Source organism: Pseudonaja textilis, chromosome 2, assembly GCF_049901715.1.
Source record: "Pseudonaja textilis isolate UNSWEBS1 chromosome 2, rPseTex1.2, whole genome shotgun sequence".
Taxonomy (NCBI): domain Eukaryota; kingdom Metazoa; phylum Chordata; class Lepidosauria; order Squamata; family Elapidae; genus Pseudonaja; species Pseudonaja textilis.
Genome location: NC_141991.1, coordinates 138,712,113 through 138,733,183, shown reverse-complemented (window position 1 = coordinate 138,733,183; position 21,071 = coordinate 138,712,113). Strand labels below are relative to the sequence as shown.

The window sequence follows — 21,071 nt, the reverse complement described above, 5'->3', positions numbered from 1 at the left end:
AGTGCTTTATAAAGTCACTTCAATTCTGCAAAAATGACAGGAATTATTTGTTTATGCATGATTGTGATGAACAGAACATTCTTCCTCTGACAGAGGAAAATACGAGGAGTTACAGAGGACAACTCTACTTAAACTCCTGCTGGTTCTTTATTTATTTATTTTTGGTTTCCAATGTGATGGCACCAGGCTAGATACCAGGAGACTGTGAGTTCCAATCCTGCCTTAGGCACTGAGCCAGCTCTGTGTCCTTGGGTCAGTCATTTTCTCTCAGCCTTAGGAAGCAGGCAGTGACAAACCACTTCCAAAAACCTTGCCAAGAAAACTGGATAATAATCATATGGTTAGAATGCAGTATTGCAGGCTAATTCTGTTGATTGCTGGCTGTCAGCAGTTCGATTCTCTCCCCCCCACCACCTTTTTGGAAAAATGAAACCACCAAGCACTAGAAAATTAGTTCACTAGAGCAATATTTCTCAACCTCGGCCACTTGAGATGGGTGGACTTTAAGTTCCAGAATTCCCATGGCAGTATGGCCATGGAATTCAGGGAATTGAAGTCCACATATCTTCTTAAAGTTGCTGAAGTTGAGAAATACTGATCTAGTGCTCTTTTTCTACTTGCAGGAATTCTGTGTGTGTATCTCTGTGTGTGCCTGAGGAAAATGCCCTTCTGGCAGTCAGTCATCCCAATAGTCTCTCCCTTGCACCATTCAGAGAGAGAGAGACAGACAGACAGCGAGACAGAGAGAGAGACAGAGAGAGAGACATTTGGAATCCATATGCAATCCTTGGTCTCCTTTGTCTCTTTCCTTATATCCTCTGCCAACCTCTTTCTGATTTCTGGCTCCTTGGAGTTGCTGATGATTCAAAGGCCCATGCTTGGAGACAGCTGACCTAGAGCCCTCTGCATCTCTGCCAGGGCCTCCTCCATCCCCTCTTTCCCTGCTGCTGCTGCCGCCGCCTCCTTTTCCACTGCCTCCCTGCAAGGGGAAGGAGCCATTGTGAATCAGGAAATGGAGCTCCCTTGACAGCTTGCCCTGAACTCGCAGCCCAGCCTGGCTCCTACCTCATTGTTTCCAGCCTCACATCCTCCAAGGGATGGGCTGATTTGAGAAGCCAACAGAAGTGTCCCTCACAGCGGCTCCTGACACTGTGTAGAGGTCTGGCATCTCTTGGCGGTGTGAGGCGGTGGGATCTGCGCTCAAGCATTTCGACAAGCCATGGCTCAGAGACACAAGTAGGATTCATGTGTCATTGTCTCCTCGGTTACCATGAAGCCCCGAAACACGATGGAAACTCTCCTGAGAGCCCTGGGGAGAAGGGAAAGTGCCCGAATACCAAGTAGCTGCCGGGTAGGTCTTCGGAAAGCAGGGAATGTTTTTGGATGAAGGAGGAAGGCAGGGATTGGGTGGGAGATGCGGTTTTCTCGTAGTGTAGCAGCCTTGGACCGCTACATGGTGTCTGCTGGATTTGGTGGTATCAGTCCCCATCATCCCCAGACAGGCTGGAGGGAAAACTATTTGCTGAACGTCTTTGATTTTCCAAGACACTCGATGTACGGAGTGAGGTAAGCTGGAAGAGTTAATGGGGCAGTAAATTGGCTGGCTTAGTCCATTCTTCTTCTTTTTTTTTTTTTTTGAAACTTTGCTCACTGTACAACTTAAGAAAGTAGCCAGTAACTAGGATCTCTCTCTGTGATCTCCTACTGAAACATCCTCTTGTTTTGCTTTGGCCCCAAAAGTTTAGTACAAAGGAACAGCTTTAATTTTTGTTTTTCCTCTGGCTGACCTAACATGACCATTCTTCTAAAAGTGTACAGTTATTGTGTGCTCCCCCCCCCTACACACACACACCCACCCACACCCACCCACACCCACACCCACATTCCCTTCCATTGGGTTCTCTTTCTTATTACAACGATGTTAAAGGCGAAAATACTCGGGAGGGCGAGGAGGATGAACCCGCCTGATGGATTGTGCTTCCGTGCTTGAGAGTTAATTTTGACATTTGCTTCGTATTGCCACAGTCTTACGACCCCAGATGGGAGAAAGCTGGTTGGCCAAATGCCATGTCAGCCTGTTTGAGCCATTTCCTGATATGTATTTTAAGAAACAGCTTTGTTTGGTTTTGCTTTTTTTTTTTGAAAAAAAAAAAAGTGGCTGAGATTTTGAATGGTTAAATCAGACAAGCAACTTGATGTCCTCCAGATGTTTGGACAAGGGAAACCCTCCCCCAGTTCCTTTGTCTTAGCCATGGTGGGGCTCATGGGGGTAAAATCCAAAACATCTGAAGGGCATCAGATGAGCTACTCTTAAGTTAAATCTCGATCAGTTGCACGAAAGCCTCACTCTAGTTTTGGTGAAAGAGAATGTCTGAAATGAAACGTGACTGAATCAGTGCATAAAATCATGTAACCTGTAACACTTGAGAGTCTAGGGTAGTGTTCATACAAAAACGGGAGAAAAGGAATATTTTTAAAACAGGGCATAGGAATGTGCAGTGTCTACTGCTTTGGGCTCTTCCCTGCTTTGATGATTTGCTTCTCATCTGATGGTCCTGGGAATTGCCTCCATAGAAAAACCTTGTGTGCTGGAGCTGAAGTGCTCTAGGATGATATAACTGGATGGATGGATGAATGAACACATTTCCTCTGTAAGATTTCTGAACTAGGAGCGCAGAACTCCAGATTAACTCAAGGTGGTAGTAGTAAAAGCTGAGTTTTCTGTTTGCTGGTATCCAGTGGATGCCCAGATGTTTGCAATCCAGGTTCAATTCAGGTAATCCTCAATTTACAACATTTCCTTCAGTGACCGTTCCAAGTTACAATGGCACTGCAAAAAGTGACTTACGAACATTTTTCACACTTACAACCATTGCAACATCCCTATGGTCATGTGATCAAAATTCAGACAACTGGTTCACATTTATGACCACGTAATCACTTTTTGCTGCCCTCTGAGAAGCAAAGTCAACGGAGCAAAGCTCGCTTAACACATGTCTCACTTAATGACTTTAATTTTGGGCTCAATTGTGGTCATAAGTTGAGCTTATTCTGATTTCCCCTTCCAAAATGCCTTCTCTCTCATCCACTTTTGTGGTGTGGCCCTTAACTGGTGGCAATTGTGCAGGCATTTGCGGAGTCCGTTAGGACTGTCTATCAAAGCAGACTTTTCCTGATGTGCACACTGCACTACTTAACAAACACACATCTCATCTCTATTTCTTTCTCACCCCTCTGGTTCAAGGATCAGCTGGCAAACAGGAGCAGAGTGCTTGGCTTTGTGCCATTAATGGTAGCAGGACATGAGTTAATCTACTTCACGTTAGGATCCAAGAACTTCATTTTTGCAAGCTAAGGACTGCCTGTGAACTGCTTGTTTTACACCCCTGTCTCTAGGGGCACTGCACAATCTTTTTCAGGTCTTGGAGTGGTGTGCCAGGAGCTTCAGAAATCAGACAGGGCCAGGACAGAAACAAAACTTAATTCCATTGCCTTTTAAATAAAAGCTGAAATAATGAAAGGCCGTGAAGAGGATTACTTCCTTGGCAGCAACTGGTTTCCCTGTCTGCCATATTCAAAACGACAATTTGGCAGCAATTTGCGGAAGGGCCCTAGAAGCTGCATTGAAGGATTCGGGTCTCAGGTTGTGAAGCTCTGATCTTGGGGCTGTTACTTGTTCAAGTTGCTTGCTTATTACACTACTAAGTAAGGATTTGCAATTGCACATGTCAAAGATCAAGTCAGAGATTAGCTATTGCAGGCAGTATAAATGTAATGTGCATCACCATGTGTACTGTGGACTTTCAGTTGACATCTTACAACTGTGTTGGGGCAACTAACTGGGAATTAGGGGGACCTACAGTCCCAATGCATCTGGATCATTCAAGGATGGGGATAGGTTGATAGGATGGAATCAAGGATGCCAGATTTTTTTTTAACCTGGAGATAATACTGTAATTGCTTGCCTTTTAAAAACTCCAGGGCTGCCGTGTCTCCTTCCTGATTTCACTGCTAATTCGTTCACCCTCCTTTCTCTTTTTCTTCGGGTCTTGAAAGAAACCTAATTTCTTTTACAGAATTACAGGAGTAAACGGAGTGGGAGAGTAAAGGGCAGGGGGACCCAAGTCTCTTTCACATCGGTAGATCTTTTTTTAAAGCTAAAAATAGGCAGTTATTAATTTGCTTGGAATCCAACTAAAAGATTCTGAGGGCCAGTTTTGGTGCTGTGGTTAAGGTGCTAATAGAATCTTTGGGAATCCTAGTTTGTGGTGTGCTGGTAAGTATTAAGCCACCCACTCTGCTTCCTCCAATGTCACCATTGTGCCTTGTGCCAACCACCAAACGATTGATTGATGCCCTAAGCGTGGGGGCATCCCCCAAAAATGTATCAGTTGCTCTTGCAAGCTGGTGCCTCCTGGCTCAGCGCACCATTGGTCCTAGTCCTTCCTTAGACACTAAAAGTAACTGTGTGACTCTGGGCCAGTCACCCTCTCTCAGCCCAACCCACTTCACAGCATTGTTTTTGTGGGGAAACAAGAAGAAAGAGCATTCTGTACACCCGAGTTTTACAAAATAAAGGTGGGAAATAAATTTAATACTAATAGGAACAGATCTCCAGTTATAGACTGCCTTTATGATCAAGGGCAGGTAAATTTCAACTTTGTTTCCGATGTTCATTGATCAAATTCCAAAAAGCACAAAAATCTAGATATGCCTTTCTTGGTGGCATTCCAGGAAAGGGTGTCAAAGAAATGGGAAGAGAGCGAGAGAAAGAGAGAGACTGCTGAAGAAGTGTTAGGAAGGAAAATGCTGAGAGGGAGAGAAGAGATGAAGCTGTATACCTTTGTTCCAGATGTTGGGCTCATCCATTTTTAATGCTTGTTTTCTACATTTTATCTGAAAAATTCATTTTCTCCCCCAAATTGTTCCTACGTCCTGTCTTATGAAGAGCAATGGTGAACATATTGGAATCAGTATGTTGGGTTCCACCCGTGGCTTTGGAGCCCCAGAAGTCACATCCTCAAAATTAAACAGCAAATTATTAAACAAACTGTACCACTCCCATCAATTTGAGATAGGACGCAAATGAAAGATGGGCATATTAAGATTCGGTCTAGAGAAGTCGACATTCTACACACAAACTGGTGATCTTGTTACATAATTATCCTGCCCAGTCACCTGCCCAAAATTAGAGGAATTTTGGAACATGCAACAGTATTAATATCCTCTGTGGCTTTTCACTGCAAAAGGTTACCCAGCACCAGGCATATTTGGCATAGCCTGTTGCTTCCAATCTGTACCTATGAGCTGGTATCTGTGGCACAAGATTTGCATGATGAGATTCTTCTTGAATAAATATCAAATGAACATGGGAGAAAGCTCTCTGTCTACTAGCACTCAGCTGGGGATTATCTTGTTTGCTAATAGATTTCTCTTTGGGAGAAAAAACTCTTTTTCCTATAGTTTATTAGGAATGACCTTACTCCTCTGGGAGAAGACCTCTGGCCATTTTTCCAGAAGAGCTGCGAATGCTGAGTAAACAGGAAATGAGCTGGAGAAATCGCTGAGCTATCCTCCTCCTGAAAGGCCCCAACCGTGTCATCCTTCCTTACACTGTGAGGTCTGCAGCAAAGTCTTAGGAAATATTAGAAAAGCTAATAGGGCAGGAAACTGCCCAAGGATGCTTGCATTAGTATCCCATAGCAATTAGTGCAGCAGCTCCAGATGTTTCAGCCATACTTGTGCAGCTGCAGTGTGCATGTTAAATATGGCGAATGGTACACAAAGTAATCCCTCTTTGCCCAATGTTATTTCATTAAGGACCGCTCCAGTTTTGAAACAGGTGTAGTGTTGCAGAAATATGCTAGTGAAAGATTTAACAAGAATTTCTGGTTCAGGAAAAGAAGAATAACAAATTAAAACTTGCCACAATCTGCAAAGGTTCTTCATTTCTAGTTGTCTAACAGTTAGCATTTACCAGATGCATGTTTACAGCTGGTTGGGAAAGTCCCCAGTTTATCAACAGAGCACATGAATAGAAACATTCTTATTTTTTATTTATTAAATTTATATGCCACCCGTCTCACTCTGAAAAACAAGTCTATTCTTATAAACCAAACTTCCTCCTACTGCAGGTCTCATTACACAAACTTAATACTGTAACTGGAGCAAACTACAGTAGGAACCTGTGTGGTGGAAATCTAGTAAACCTTATGTTATGACTCCCCTTCAAAATCCCAACGAACAAAACAGAAAGCAGCCGTTTCAAATTAAATCAAACAGAAAGAAGTCTTACAAGATAACGGCTGGCAGAAAATCTCAATCCACAGCATAAATCTTTACTCTGTCCGGCAAACCAGTCCTGGCAATAAATCTCTAGTCTCAGAGCTTCTTGCTGTAACGTCCTCACTCAAATAAGTCACTTTGTTCCTGGCAAATTGTACCAGCCCAGCTGTGTCCTTTTATACTCATTGAGGCAATGTGCTAATTTACTGACTCACTCTCCTCTTTCGCTCCAGCTGATTTTGCCTTCTTGACCGTCTTCTGTTCCTTACATTTAACCACAAATTTTCCAAGTTCTCATCTCCACTAGAAGACACTCTCAAAACTTCCCTGTCAGCCATTCCCGGCTGTTGATCAGATAAGGAACCAGAGGAGGTCAAAGGTCCTGACAATTCTAATACATCAGGTCTGTCTTCCTTTGTCACGTCCATCTCCTCATCCTGATTACCAGTCCAATCACTGAGCCATGCCGGCTCATATTTTTCTGCCATGTCCTCCTCACTTGAACTCATATCAGTCACAGGAGCTGAATCCAAGCCTGGAGCCACTACACCTTATCACTTAATTGAAGAAGTAATTATTTGCCATATTTGGTAATGTGTAGTAGCAACAATGAACTCTCTTCTTCCAAATTAGATTGCTGCAAAAGAAGCCTTAATGGACAAATAAGGAATGATATCTTCTATGAATGGGCTGGTGGAACTCAAGGTGTTACTAAAAACACAAATTTGAGTCTACCGGGCTAATAATATTGGCCATTCATGCTCTGCCATATATGCTTCATGTTAGAATTCTTGGACTTGCTTTGTAGACTCTGCTAAGCCTGCAGGCTTTCTAGTACTGTTTACTATGCCATATAAAGCATGCTTTTCAACCACAGTGACTAAGCTCCCTGCTTTGCTGCTGCTGTATGATGGCTTTCAGGAGAAAGAAGTGCCTGGTCTGTTGAGTAAGGTATCAAAGCACCATCAATGCAGGTAATCCAAAGATGAACTTGCAACTCAGGAGGGATCTGGTAGGATTCACAAGCAGTAGAAGGACTCTGCCTGGACTTAAGCAGCTGCTGATGTGGTGGTCTTTCGGTGAATGACTGGTAAATCTGAACAACTTCCTGTGAGCATCAGCTGATCTCTGTTCTTCTCTCTCTGCCTGTAAATATCTTTGCCTGCCCGCCCGTCTGTCTGCCTCCTTGGTCATCTGTCAGTTGTATCCTATATTAAGTTTGCTCAGTTGAGGGAGTCATCTCAGCATGACAGCAAACTTGGTGTTACTGTTACAGGTTTTCTTAAGTGAATGCAGTCAGTTATGGCTGTCCACTGGTCATGTGAATAACTGACATATTGGTTTTTCCCACCCTAAGCAACCTCTTTTATGGTGTAAAGTAAACCTTTTGTGAAGGATACTTGAGTCCTGGTGGCGCAGTGGTTAGAATGCAGTACTGCAGGCTGCTTCTGCTGACTGTTGTCTGCCCCACAGTTTGGCAGTTCGAATCTCCCCAGGTTGACTCAGCCTTCCATCCTTCTGAGGTTGGTAAAATGAGGACCCAAATTGTTGGGGGCAATAGGCTGATGCTATAAACCACATAGGGCTATAAAGCACTGCGAAGCGGTATACAAGTCTAAGTGCTATTGCTGTTGCTATTGCTATTTCTACTCGGACCTCAACAGCTGATTTAGAGCACCCCATTGCCCTTCTCACAGCATCATCAATTGTGTTGATCAAACTCCTTCCATTTGACCAATAGATACAGGTGATTGGCAGCATAGAGTCCCCTCCTTTTCACATGTACCCTAACTTTGGGCTGGATTTGTTTTCTTGGGAATTAAACGAAATGATCTCCCTTCTCTGATGAAAGCTGAATGAAGCTCTCCTGTTCACTTTAAAAACACAGATAAAACGGTGCTAGGAGGGGAGATCACAATATCTGGGTTCGACTGTGGAGGAAAAGATTGAGGAATGGAGTGTGGGACAAGGAACAAATTCCCACCAATAGGAAATGCTCCTTCACCAAACTCAGTTGCATTTGCAGTGATTCCTTCTGCATGGCTACTGAGCTAGAAATTAATCAGCAGCTGACGAATGGGAAAGATAAGATAAAGATAAATTTATTGTCATTGTACTCAGAAATCTGAGAACAACGAAATAAGGTGCTCTTTCACAACATACAACTGAACAACACCAAAAGACATATACAAATAACCATGTAAAACAAATTAAACCAAATAACAATTAAAAACTGTACAACCAAGATATATATATGTTAAGACCACCAGATTCATAACTCTGCATTCAACCTGATCACAGCACTTGGGTAAAAGCTATATTTAAATCTACTTGTCCTGGCTTTCAGCACTCTATATCGTCTTCCTGATGGTAGGATCTCAAACAACGAGTGGCCTGGATGCGAAGGGTCTCTCAAGATCTTTTGTATCTTCCTTCTACATCCCATGTTATACAAGTCCTCCAATGAGGGAAGAGGACATCCGCTGATCTTTTGTGCCCTTTTTATCACTCTTTGGAGTGCCCTTTTCTCCGCCTCTGTACAACTCCTAAACCACACACAGAGGCAATAAGATAAAATGTTCTCTGTAGAGCTTCGATAAAAAGCAACCAACAGACTCTCTGGCAGTTGTTGTGATCTTAAAAGTCTTAAAAAATACAGTCGTTGATGAGCCTTTTCTTCTAGGGCTAAAGTATTTGCCTCCCATGTTAGATCTTGTTTCAAGGTGATACCTAAAAACTTACATTCTGCCACCTGGAAAGGACCACGAAGGACAGAGATGATCAGGGAGTGGTGCAGAGGCTTCGTCTGTGGACTGCCCTGAAGGTTGGTTGGGGTTAGGCTTTTTTTTTTTAATGGAACAAATCAAGACACCCATGAAAATGTTTCTGTAAGTCCATTCACATTTCAGCACGACAGCAAGTTTGGTGTTACAGGTAGTTTTCGACTTACAACAGTTCATTTAGTGTCTGTTCAAAGTCATAACGGAACTGAGAAAAGTGACTTAGGACCATTTTTCACACTTTCACAAAAAAAATGAAATGGACCATTTTTCACTCAGACTTATGACCATTTTTCACATACTTTCACACTGCAGCATCCCCATGGTCACGTGATCAAAATTCAGCTGCTTGGCAAGGGGTTCATATTTATGATGGTTGCAGCATCCTGGGGTCATGTGATTCCTAATTGTGACCTCCTGACCACCAAAGTCAATCCAGATTCACTTAACGACCGTGTTACTAGCTTAACAAATGCAATGATTCACTTAACAACTGTGGCAAGAGAAGTCGTAAAATGGGGCAAAGCTCATTTAACAAAAGTTTCACTTAGCAAGATAAATTTTGGGCTCAGTACCTTTATATTGTTATGGGCTTTCTTGAATTAATATCTTCAGTTTTGGTTGTCCCATTAATGGTATTTGCATCTAGGCTAGGTCAATTTCAGGTGTACATATTTATGTACATCTATGATGGGACATAATAAGAAACTCTTAGAGAACCTGAAAACAGTATTTTGGGCATCTGAAAGCAACAGCTTTTTTCCTGAACTAAACTGCTGACATTTTGTCTTTATCTGGATGCAGACCAGAAAGGAAATCCTTCATTCAAGTTATTTTGTTTTTTAACAATCCTGAGACAGGAAGGATGGAATTGGTACATTTGTGTGGCCAACCTATCAAGTGCTTCAGGTTTTGGAACATTTCTTTGTGACAATCTTGCATTTTACTTCGATGCCTGTGGGAGAATTTACTTATTAAAATACTGGATTAAAGCTGAATGCTGTAATAGGAAAAAAACGTGGGATCCTGGGGAATGCACAATTTTTCAAAGCTATGTTTGAAGCCGCTAAGTATCACAAGAGGCAGGGCAATAGCTTCAAGAGGGAGGCCAAATACTCTTAATTTCCTCCTCTTTTCTTCTCCATAATTGTGGCACTGTAATTAGGCAGTTTGCATTGGCTTTGACAGTTTTCAGCAGGCCACAAAAGAGAGGATGAAGCACCACATGTTACCCGCTGTCTGTCATCTCCTGCATCAAGTGGCAGCTCTTTTGTGACCACTTGGCTTCTGTGTTTTCGGTATTGCTGAAAGAGTCGGTCATGGCTGCTGCTGAACAATTGTGTTGAAATGTCCAGGAATGTAATTAAAAGGACGGTCTCTTGGATAAGTTTCCAAACCTTTGATTTAGATTTCATGTACAAAAGGTGGAGGTTTGCCTAACCAACCAATTTCCAAGCAGCCAAGAAGAAAGAAGTGGGGAAAGAATGCCCAGGCAACTACATACCTTTCTGCATTTCTACCATTTCATTCCAAACAGAGCTGGAAAGCCCAAAGCAAGGAAAAGAAGGGGATGGGTGAGAGCCAGGAAATTACATTAATCATAAAGTATGGCAAGGAAACAGACCGGATTAGCTTTCCTCTTTACAATGATGAGCTGTGCATGGCAGGGAAGCCAGCCAACTAATTTGCTGGCCATAGTGAAACAGGCAATATTGAGAGTTTTGTTCTCAGGCAGGCAGGGGAGGGTTGGTTGGTTTTTGTTTTTTTTAAAGCACTGATAGCTTGACAAATCCTATTTTCGTTCCTGGCCTCTGGAGCCCTGCTTTCTATTCTTAAGCTTTGACCAATTCCCATCTGATTTTCCGGAGTTAAGGAACACTGTGTCCAGCTGGCTGGGAACCTCCCATTCCTTACACAACTTAGTTGTGCAGGAAATTGGAGAATACTGCTGTGATTGCCCGTAGATTATTTATTTGTTTATTTATTTAGTTTAGTGTGTAAAGCATGTATGAAAAAACAAGTATAAGTATGAACATAACTTATAAACATATAAGTATAAACAGGTATAAGTATATACATAGTAAATGAGCACGAATAAATGGGAACAGTAGGACAGGGATGGTAGGCACACTGGTGCGCTTATGCACACCCCCTTACAGACCTCTTAGGAATGGAGTGAGGTCCACGGTAGACCGTTTAAGGTTAAAGTTTGGGGGGGTTGAGGATGTAAAAACAGTCAGGTAGTGAGTTCCAAGCATTGACTACCCTGTTGTTGAAGTCGTATTTTCTGCAATTGAGTTTGGAGAGGTTTACTTTGAGTTTGCATCTATTGTTTGCTGATGTGTTATTGTGGTTGAAGCTGAAGTAATCATTGACAGGTAGGACGTTGTAGCGGACAATTTTGTGTACTAAGATTAGGTCAGACCGTAGACAGCATAGTTCCAAGTTGTCTAGGTCCAAAATTTCAAGCCTGGTGGCATAAGATAATCTATTGAGAGCTGAGGAGCGGAGTACTCTTCTCGGGAGATACCATGATTAACCATAAACTGCCGGAGATTATATTTTTTTAGGAACATTGTGGCTCCCTTTTATGTTCTGAAGGATTGCTTTGAGAAGAGAATGGGAGGAATTGACTCAGAGCCCTTGCTTCCTTCATGCAGAGTGGCCTGTCAGCAAATCCCTTGCATCGTAGCTATTCTTTCTCCTGTATCTAGGTATTTCCCTCTTGGATGACCAGCAATAAGAATGGGCAAGTTTTTATTTATTTTATTTGGTTTGGTTTGTCAATTGCTTACAAGATAATAGGTATAAGTAAAAACATAGTTATGAATACATGATACACATAAGAAAAATAAAAGAAACAATAGGACAAGGACTGTAGGTACGTTGGTGCGCCTCCAGCCTCTCATCCTTATTCAGAGGCTGCTGCCAAAGGCACAGACAGGATATGGTTGGAATGGAGCTGTGCTTTATACCAAATTTCCTTAGAAAAACTTGGTGGGTTGATTTTTCTTACATCCAGAATCCTGTTTACGATGACTAGTCTGCAGGATGTAACTTGGCTCAGTTGCACCACCTTCTGATCCTTCTGTTTCTCAGCAGCTTTTGCGGTGTGTGTGTCCCCGTTTGGAGTTGAACTAACCTCGCTTTCTTGTCAGCCCCACATAGAAATGTAGGCACCACAAACCGTATAAGCTCCTAACCGCAGCCTTTGCAAGGTGACAAAATATGCATTGTGACATCAAAGGCAAGGATGGGAATTGTGGCTTGTTGTGATGGGCATTTTGTCAATTGTTTCCCTTTTCCCCCTGAGAGCCCCTATGGCTCAAATTGCTGGTTTGGAACTTGGTAGACCTTAACTTACAACCGTTCATTTAATGATTGTTCAAATTTACAAGGGCACTGAAAAAAGTGACATGACCATTTTTCATACTTGCGGCCTTTCTAGCAGCCCCACGACCAGGTGGTTAAAAATCATATGCTTGGCAATTGGTTCATACTTATGACCATTGCTGTGTCCCAAGGTCAGGTGATCCAGCCTTTTGACAAGCAAAATTTAACGGGGAAGCTAGATTCACTTAACAACCATGTTACTAACTTATCAACCCCAGTGGTTCACTTAACAAGGAACAAGGCTGTAAAATGGGGCAAAACACACATAACAAATGTCTCACTGAACAACAGATATTTTGGGCTCAGTTATGGTCGTACATTGAGGACTGCCGGTAGGTGGATTGGAGAAGTGTTCTAATCCAGCACTGATATTGCAAGAGAAAATTTTATAAAAACATTGGTCTTGATTCTCCTTGAAATGTGGAACCTCAGAGCTTGAGAACTTAGCAGGACAGAAAAGGTGTATGTCTGTGTGTCCTAAAGGTGCTTTTTCAAGAGGCAACTTTTGGACTTTTTGTTTTTTCTTTGAAGATGTTTCGCTTCTCATCCAAGAAGCTTCTCCCTCTCCCTTTCCCTCTCTCCCTCTCTCTCCCTCTCCCTCCCATCCCTCCCTCCTTCCCTCCCTCTCCCTCTCTCTCTCTCTCTCTCCCCCGATATACCAGTAGATAATAGATAGAGGTATAGCTACAGTATGCATGCCTACATGTGTAAGGCTGCTAAAAATACTCTTCTTCCCTCTACAGTTTATGTCTGTTCTCTCATTTGTGTTTATTTCTAGCGGTTTGCCTAGATCCTTCTCTCCTCCAACTGTGTGAAAGGGAAGTGGAACTTGCCGTGCCCGACGTTCCATTCTGCAGCCCATGTCCCAAATTTCAGCATTTTCTCTCTTGGGAATGTCCTGTCCCTTTCTGCATCCCATGACTGTGACTGAGGTTAACATATAAAGGATACCAGCCTCCTTTGTGCATTGCCTCTCCTGTAGGGCTTTTTCCTTCTTACCATTCTTCCAAGACCAGCCAGAGATGAGAACAGCCTGAGCCAGTGATTCAGTCAAACCACTGCTCCAACGATGTGTTAAGGACTGGTGCACAAATTAGGTTGAGTAGAGGAAGCCCAATTGTTATGACTTGGCATGGTTGCCACAGCCACAGCATTCCGTTCTGTTCTCTTCTTTCACACCTTTTTGCCCTTTTCACCATCTGCCTTTCTGCTGCCACAAAATATTGTCTCTTTCTCTTATTCCTCTGTCTGTGTGATGTTCCTCCATACTTCTCTCCGTCAGCCGTGTCTTCAGTCCTGGCTGCAGGGCACAAGCCCTGCTTTCTTCATGTTCAAACTCTTGTTTTATTTATTAGATTTAGATCCTGCCTTCCCATTCAGACAACATTCAAGGCCCGATAAAAATTATCAATGATAAAACATAAGAGTTAAAACAATGCAGTCGAAAACCAAATCAGTTCAACTAACAATTAGCGAAAGAGAGGTGTGGAGTTTTGCCATTTTTCTACAGATACAAATGAGGGCAAGACATTCCTTATGGAATACATTTCTTTTTTCCCTAGGAGACAGATAAGCTTCTAAAGTGTGGAATAAATAATAGTAAATAGAAATTAATAGAATTATTATTGGACAGATCAATATATAATTAAATGCATCTCGCTTATTACTCCTTCCAGGCTTGTTACAACGATGGTCACTTTGTCAGGGAAGGTTAAATTCATTAGACTTTACAAGTACAAATGGTCCTTGTTTAGCAACTGCCTCATTTAGTGACCATTTGTAATGATACAAAGCTGATGAAAAAAGTAATTTTGCAACCAATCCTCACATTTATGACCTTTATAGGTCTGTAAAGCAAAGGAAAGCTGAAGTAAAATTATAAAAACAGTTGTGGTTTCCCATAGAACCCTGACAGTGACCAGTTCACTTAACAACCGAATTGCTAGTCCTAATTGTGGTTGCTAAACAAGGACTACCTTTACCGTAAACTCTGAGTAAGTCAACTTGAGTAGAGAAGGCATTTCCCAGCATTATGGTCTGATACGTGACTTGGTTGAATTGGAAATGCCAGGAATGAGATCTTCAAACAGGTAGTGTTCGACTTATGAACACAATTGAGCCCAAAATTTCTGTTGTTAAGCAAGACAGCTGTTAAATGAATTCCACTCCACTCTATGACCTTTCTTGCCTCATTTAAGTGAATCACTGCAGTTATTAAATTAGTAAGTTAAGTTAATCTTGGCTTCCCCGTGGACTTTGCTTGTCAGAAGGTCACAAAATTGGATCACATGACCCCCTCTGGACACTGCGACCGTCATACATATGAGTCAGTTGCCAAGCATCTGAATTTGGATCATGTGACCATGAAAATGTCGCAACAGTTTAAGCGTGAAAAATGGCTATAAGTCACTTTTTCAGTTCCGTTGTAACTTTGAACAGACAGACACTAAACAAACTGTTGTAAATTGAGGGCTACCTGTGCAAAAGCAGGAGAAAATTATGCTTCCCATAATGCTAACCTTTTCTACATGGACGCTGTTTCCCATGCCTATTTTTTCTCCAAAGATGAGCATTCTTTGGCCCTGGAATCACCTACTGCCCTCGAAATTTTTGGGGTTGGGGTGTGTATGAGAATCTTGGAAGCACAATCAGTAGTGCTGTTTCCTGCCATTCTAAAGCAGGAAGCATATAAAACTGAACTGTTATTGTTCAAAGAGACTCAATACAGCTGCAGATAAAAATGTTCCACCTGCAGGACACCTGAGGAAGAATATATATATATATATATATATATATATATATATATATATATATATATATATATATATATATATTTATTTATTTATTTATTTATATATATATATAAGTCTCACCCCCATAAAGGATATTTCCTCATCAGTTTTGGGCTCCCACACCTTCTATAGCTCTTGCCTTGCACAAAAACATTTAGATGTGGCTTCTGGCCATCAAAAATTGCCTACCTCTTCCTCATATGATCCATACCACACCTTTCTTTTTCCTCTGTCCCACCCATTTTATAAAAAGCATTGTTCCAGATTTTGGCAGACCTCGGAAGAGCCCCGTGTGTGTGTGTGTGTGTGTGTGTGTGTGTATTTATTTCCCATAATGAGTTTGGATGGTAAAATGTCTATTTCCTCTGATGCCAAATCTCAACCCATGTAGGTTGATGTAGGGTAAACACAGCCCATTCACATGACAGGCCTGAAGTATAGCCGTGGAAGAAGCAATTCAGCTGACACATAATAGCAGGCACTCATTTCACAGCAGTACAACCAAGTTCAATGAGTAAACATGTTGTTCTGGACTCAGTGCAAGGAGGAGGAGGAGGGGGGAACTGGTGCCCCCGCTCCGCGTGGAGTCCAATTACGAAAGAGGCATCGCCCGGCCAGCTCCTTGCTTTGCTTATCCTCCTCCCCTCGTGGCAAAAGCTGAGGACGCCTGGCGCAACCCTGCCATCCAAACCGAGCATCCCTCTCCACAACTTGGTGCAGAAATTGGTGAATGAAGGTGAGGCAAATTGCTTGGGCTGTGTGCCTTCTGTATGAGAAGCGTCCCTTGTTTTGTATGAGATATGCCCTCTTTTTGATCAGGGAAGCTAAGCTAACACACCCTTTTTTTTTTCAGTGAATACAGATGGATCTCATTTAAGTCCTTTTGGAAATATTTTATGCTGTGAGTGTGTGGCTTCGTCAGCCCTTTTTTTTCCCCCAGCCAATCTTTCCCAGTCTGATATTCTCCAATGGCTGTGATGACAGGAATTCATGGAGCTGAAGTCACCTGTATTCGTACTAGGAAATAGAGGAGCTGTCATCCCGTATATCCAGAGGTTGTCCAGTTTGGGATGGTCATATTCAATGTCCTTTTATATGGATATGATTACCTTTTGTGTGAATTATGACACCAGGGAGAGAAAGGATTGGGTTCCCTGGAGTGGCTATGTTTTTAGCGCTTTCTCTGCATTTAAACCTTGTTATCAACTGTTTGAGCCAGAAGTTGGATAAATGGCTAGGACTGGTGCACTTACTCCTGTGTTTACTCCTAAAGGGACTTTTTGTGGACAGAAACATTCAGAGCATTGAGAGGAGAAATGAGTTATCACTGTGGAGTTAGAGATTGCAGAATAGTGCATGCCACCCATAAAATAATGATGATTTCACATGAACTTGATTTAAAAGACAATGGAAGCATTTGTGAATCTTTATTTTGTGTGACATATTTGGATGGATGGATGGATGGATAGATAGATACATTAGATATATAGATAGATAGATAGATAGATAGATAGATAGATAGATAGATAGATGATAGATAGATAGATAGATAGATAGATAGATAGATAGATAGATAGATAGATAGATAGATACTGGTAGATAGATAGATAGCTGTGTAACTAATATGCACACGCACATAAATGTGAAATTAATATATAATTATATACATGCTGTAAATATATAAAAACAATACATTTAAGCTGCTAGTTATATACCTCCTTGTCTAAGTTGTAGAGAATCCTATCCCATTTAGCAAGGAAACAAATGTAATATCTGGATGGGAAAGGAAAAAAAAGAGAAGAAAGTGTGGTTTAATGGATATCTCATCAGAACAGAGCCAAGGTCAACCACGGTTGAACTCCCATTCAGCCCCACAGTTCATTGGATGAGCTGCTTATACACTCTCAACTAAACCTTCTTCACAAGTTGGTGGTGAAGCTAAAATGGTTGGAGAGAGGGACCCAGGTATGATATCACGAGGACTTTGAGAAAAGGGAACCAAATGAAGTAAAGTAAATAAATAGGTTTATTAGAACAGGATTCTCTAAGGAGCTCATCCTCTTTAACCATCTCTGTCGAAATACAGTAGTTCTAAAGGGCAGGGAACTTTGAGTAAATCCACAGAAATTGGAATAGTTAGTTCTGACATTCAGTTTGACCTCTCTTCCTCCTTCCCCCCACCCTGAAAGTCCATGTTGGAGCATCCCCTCAGCATATTGCCCATAGTAGGATCTAGGCCCAATTTTTAAGATGGCTTCAATGTGAATTTTAAGCCATTAGTCTGCCCATATGAACCCCCAAGAAACTTGGCCAGAGTTTGCTGCCCTATGTCCCAAACAAGCTGGACAGAGAAACACAAATTGTTGGAAGTTGGAAAAGTTCTTGGCAGACCCTGTACTGCTGACCACGCAGTGGGAAAAGAGCAAAAACCCTTTGCTGGCGTTTCCAACCAAGTTATCAGAAGCTTTGAGAAGACATAAAACCTTTTACAGCTTGAATTCTTCACAAAGGAAATAGAAACTGTGCCTTGTCCAAACAAATGCATTTGCTCTTTAATGATGAAAATGTAGTCCAGATGATGGGATATATAGAAACTTGGGGGAGATGAATTGGCAATCATTTTTCCCACTTTCCTTTCAATTTTGTAGGTTTTCATTTGAGCCGACTAAAGCCCGTAAGAGGCTTCTAGTCACCAATAAATGTAGATAATGTATTTTTTTTCCTAATCAAATAAGCCAATTTATCCATTTCAGCAAAATCAGTCAATTTCACCCACCATTCCTCCATAGCTCACTATGGTATCCAAACTTTTCATCTCTGTGCATATAGAAATTTCGCCACAGAAATCATAAATGGAAAGAATCTTCCATGGCTTCTTTTTTTTCTGACTGTAAATGGTTCTGCTTCTAAGGTAGCAACTTTGTTTTCCCAGCAAGAAGATCAGTAACAAAGAGCACGATTCATAGCTATTTATAGTTAAGGCTGCTGCCATGCTGGGCCCTGGCTGAATGGTCCATTCACTAGGCCTTGTGTACACACAGCTTCATACAGAGCGCCCTTCGGTCTGGTCTTCCTTTCCTTGCAAGGAGAGATCTACGTAACCCGCGGAACCTCTTGATTGCTAGGCTGTTCAGGCCGCTTTCCTAGCTCTGTCCTTCCAGCCCTCGTGTCATCAGGGCTAGGTACCTGCCCCACTCCCAACCTCACCCTAGAAGAATTGTTGGATTGCGTTGCTCTTGCTTCTGTTTGGAACTTTTGCTGAGGAAAAGCATGTTCTTGTAATGATTGGTTGCTCCTCCTCTCTTGCTACCAACCATGAACAAGCCAGCTAATCAACAGTTCGTTTGGGATACTTTCTTCTGCTAGCAGCTGTGCTCCTTCCGTTGAGTTGCCTGTGCCTTCAAGCAAGATCAGTTTTGGCACACGGAAGGCTCCTTTCTCATTTTTCTGTTCACCGGACAGATTCACCTCTGTTTAGTAGTGGATAGACTTCTCTCTGTTATTTAATCACTTTGCATCTTGCTTTTTCCTCCAAAAGACGCTCAAAATAGCTTATCAAATTCCTACTTTCCCCTAGTTGACTTTCGGCAGAGCCCTAGGAAGTAAAGGGAAGCTGAGAGTGTGAGGCCTGCCATGTCACCAACATCCCCATCAGAAACCAGACCCAGTTTGCTAATCCTGTCTATCCTCATTGTTGCCATTATAAATCTTGAGCTGATGGTATGACCAAGAAGCCTAGCAAAAGTTAGAAGGAACGACTGTAAATAGGCATGCATCTTAAAATAGAGGCAGAGAAAAGCTTAGAAATGTTTCTGTTTGCTGAGCAACTTGGTTGGGTTGTTTTGTTGGTTGTTTTTTTTTTTTGACATACTACCACTGGATCATAGGCATAGCTTGAGAATGTCCAAAGTTAGAGGCAGGGTTCCCCCCCCCCGCCCCCCATGCTGTAGGACTCTGGTTGGCCGAGTTTTGTGGGTGAATGGGAATTTTAATTTAGGTCTTTCTGGTCTATATCGTGCTGGCTTTCACCACAAGCACTCTGTTTGACTCCAGAATCTGGCAAGACTTGATGTTCATTAGCCTTCTGCAACCTGATGCTGACCCGATGTTTGGTGATAGACTTCCCTAATATGGATGCCCCCCTGATGTGCATGATTTACCATTGAGAATTCTTCATCTTGGCTGGGATAACTGGGATTTATACCAGTTTAAATGCAGAGATGGGGTGGGAAGGCAGATGGCTGGGAAATGGAGTCTTAGAAAGACAACTTCCTGAATTGCTAGCCAATATGGCCGACGAATTGTTAGAAATTCTAGGATTTGTAGCCCCAGGTTGGGCGAGACATCCAATTCGTTGCTGTGATCCTTTTTATCAGAACTTTAACATTTAACATTCAGGGCCTAAATGAAAGTTCAAGCATTGGAAGGCCTGAGCACATACCCAGCCAGCATTTATGGTAACTACCAGAATCCCATTTTAGAAGTTTTTTCACACCAAAGTTCATTCTTATGGTCTCCCAAATGTTCTATCTCACAAAGGTTGCCATAGTTAGATAAGGAAGACTCAAGAATGTTTGCCCCTCCGAATCAGCCAGAGATCTAATAGGAGAGCATTTTGTACCTTCTGTTTACCTCTTATATTGGAACAATCTCATTTTGGATCTTTATAAGCAATCATCAATTAATTTTGTAGAGAAGAAGCCTGTCATTTAACTGTGCATTGTATGAATAAATGTCTGTGTACTTTCAAGCCATTTTGATTCCTGTGACAGCTTGAACAAGTTCCTGCAGTTGTCTTGATAAGTATTTCCAGAAGTAGTTTATCCTTGCCTTCTTTCCGGAGCTGTGAAAGAAGGACTGGCCCACGGACTAGCTTCATGCCTAATGTGGGACTAAAATCACGGTCCCTTGATTTCTAGTCTGGTGCCTCAACTACTATACTACATCTACCAAACTGGCTCTCTGAAGTGGTTAGGTATAATCTGTTCCAAATTCTTCACTATTCACTTTCAAAGAGATTCCAGTATTATGACAGAGGGAGAAATCTTTTCATACCCTGGTTTTCCATACCATGCATAATTTTATTATACTCCTTGCTTAATTGTTTTCTGAATACAGCCAAAAGATTTAATAGTTAGGGGGTCCTTGGTGCTCTCTGAGTTTGGTTGTTTTCTTGCAGATGTTTCATTACCCTAACTAGATGATATTACCTAGTTAGGGTAATGAAACATCTGCAAGAAAACAACCAAACTCAGCACCAAGGACCACTCATTTCAACCCTGGGCTACAAAAATATTCTCGTTCATTGGATTTAATGATTCCTTGTAGCATAATTGCTCCATCACCAATTCTTTTGTGAGATTAGATTCGACCTTTAATCCTTTTTAAAATCACTCTTGGTTGTTGTTTTTTTCAAATAATGGGGGCCAGGCTAAGGTAGAACAAATAGACAGCAGAATCCATTCTTCAGCAACCTCTATTACTGGAAAAGAGCACAGCTGACATGAGAATCAGATGTGTGTTGCTTACAGGAATGTCCCTAGGTTCATCTGTGAAATGTTGAGGGATATATCAGTGTTTCAAAGTCTGTTTGTTGTTACTATGGTACTATTTGGTTTGAGTAAGCCTAAAAGCTGGTGAGATTCTTGGTGAGAATGCTGATCATGGTTTTGATCAGCTGTCAATTTCTGAAGCTGCATGGTAACATAGAGCAACATCCCATTATTATTATTATTATTATTATTATTATTATTATTATTATTATTTAATCTTTAGTGAGATTCATAGCCTTTGGGGCTGGTTGGTAGCTCAACAGGTCAAG

General features: G+C 41.8%; 1 protein-coding gene across 6 annotated transcripts in view; it reads left to right on the top strand.

Moving 5' to 3' along the window:
- TNS2 (tensin 2) overlaps positions 1-21,071 on the top strand; it is a 139,167-nt gene that overhangs the window by 39,075 nt on the left and 79,021 nt on the right. Inside the window, exon 1 of one of the 6 annotated variants that reach the window (XM_087925467.1) lies at positions 1,095-1,351. The exons of 4 other annotated variants lie outside the window; for them this stretch is intronic. In XM_087925467.1, the coding sequence (XP_087781593.1) occupies positions 1,271-1,351 (81 nt within the window). In that variant the 5' untranslated portion in view covers positions 1,095-1,270. Of the gene's footprint in view, positions 1-1,094; positions 1,352-15,889; positions 15,987-21,071 lie in introns of those variants that run through there. One more of the 6 variants, XM_087925468.1, reaches the window with a different exon arrangement.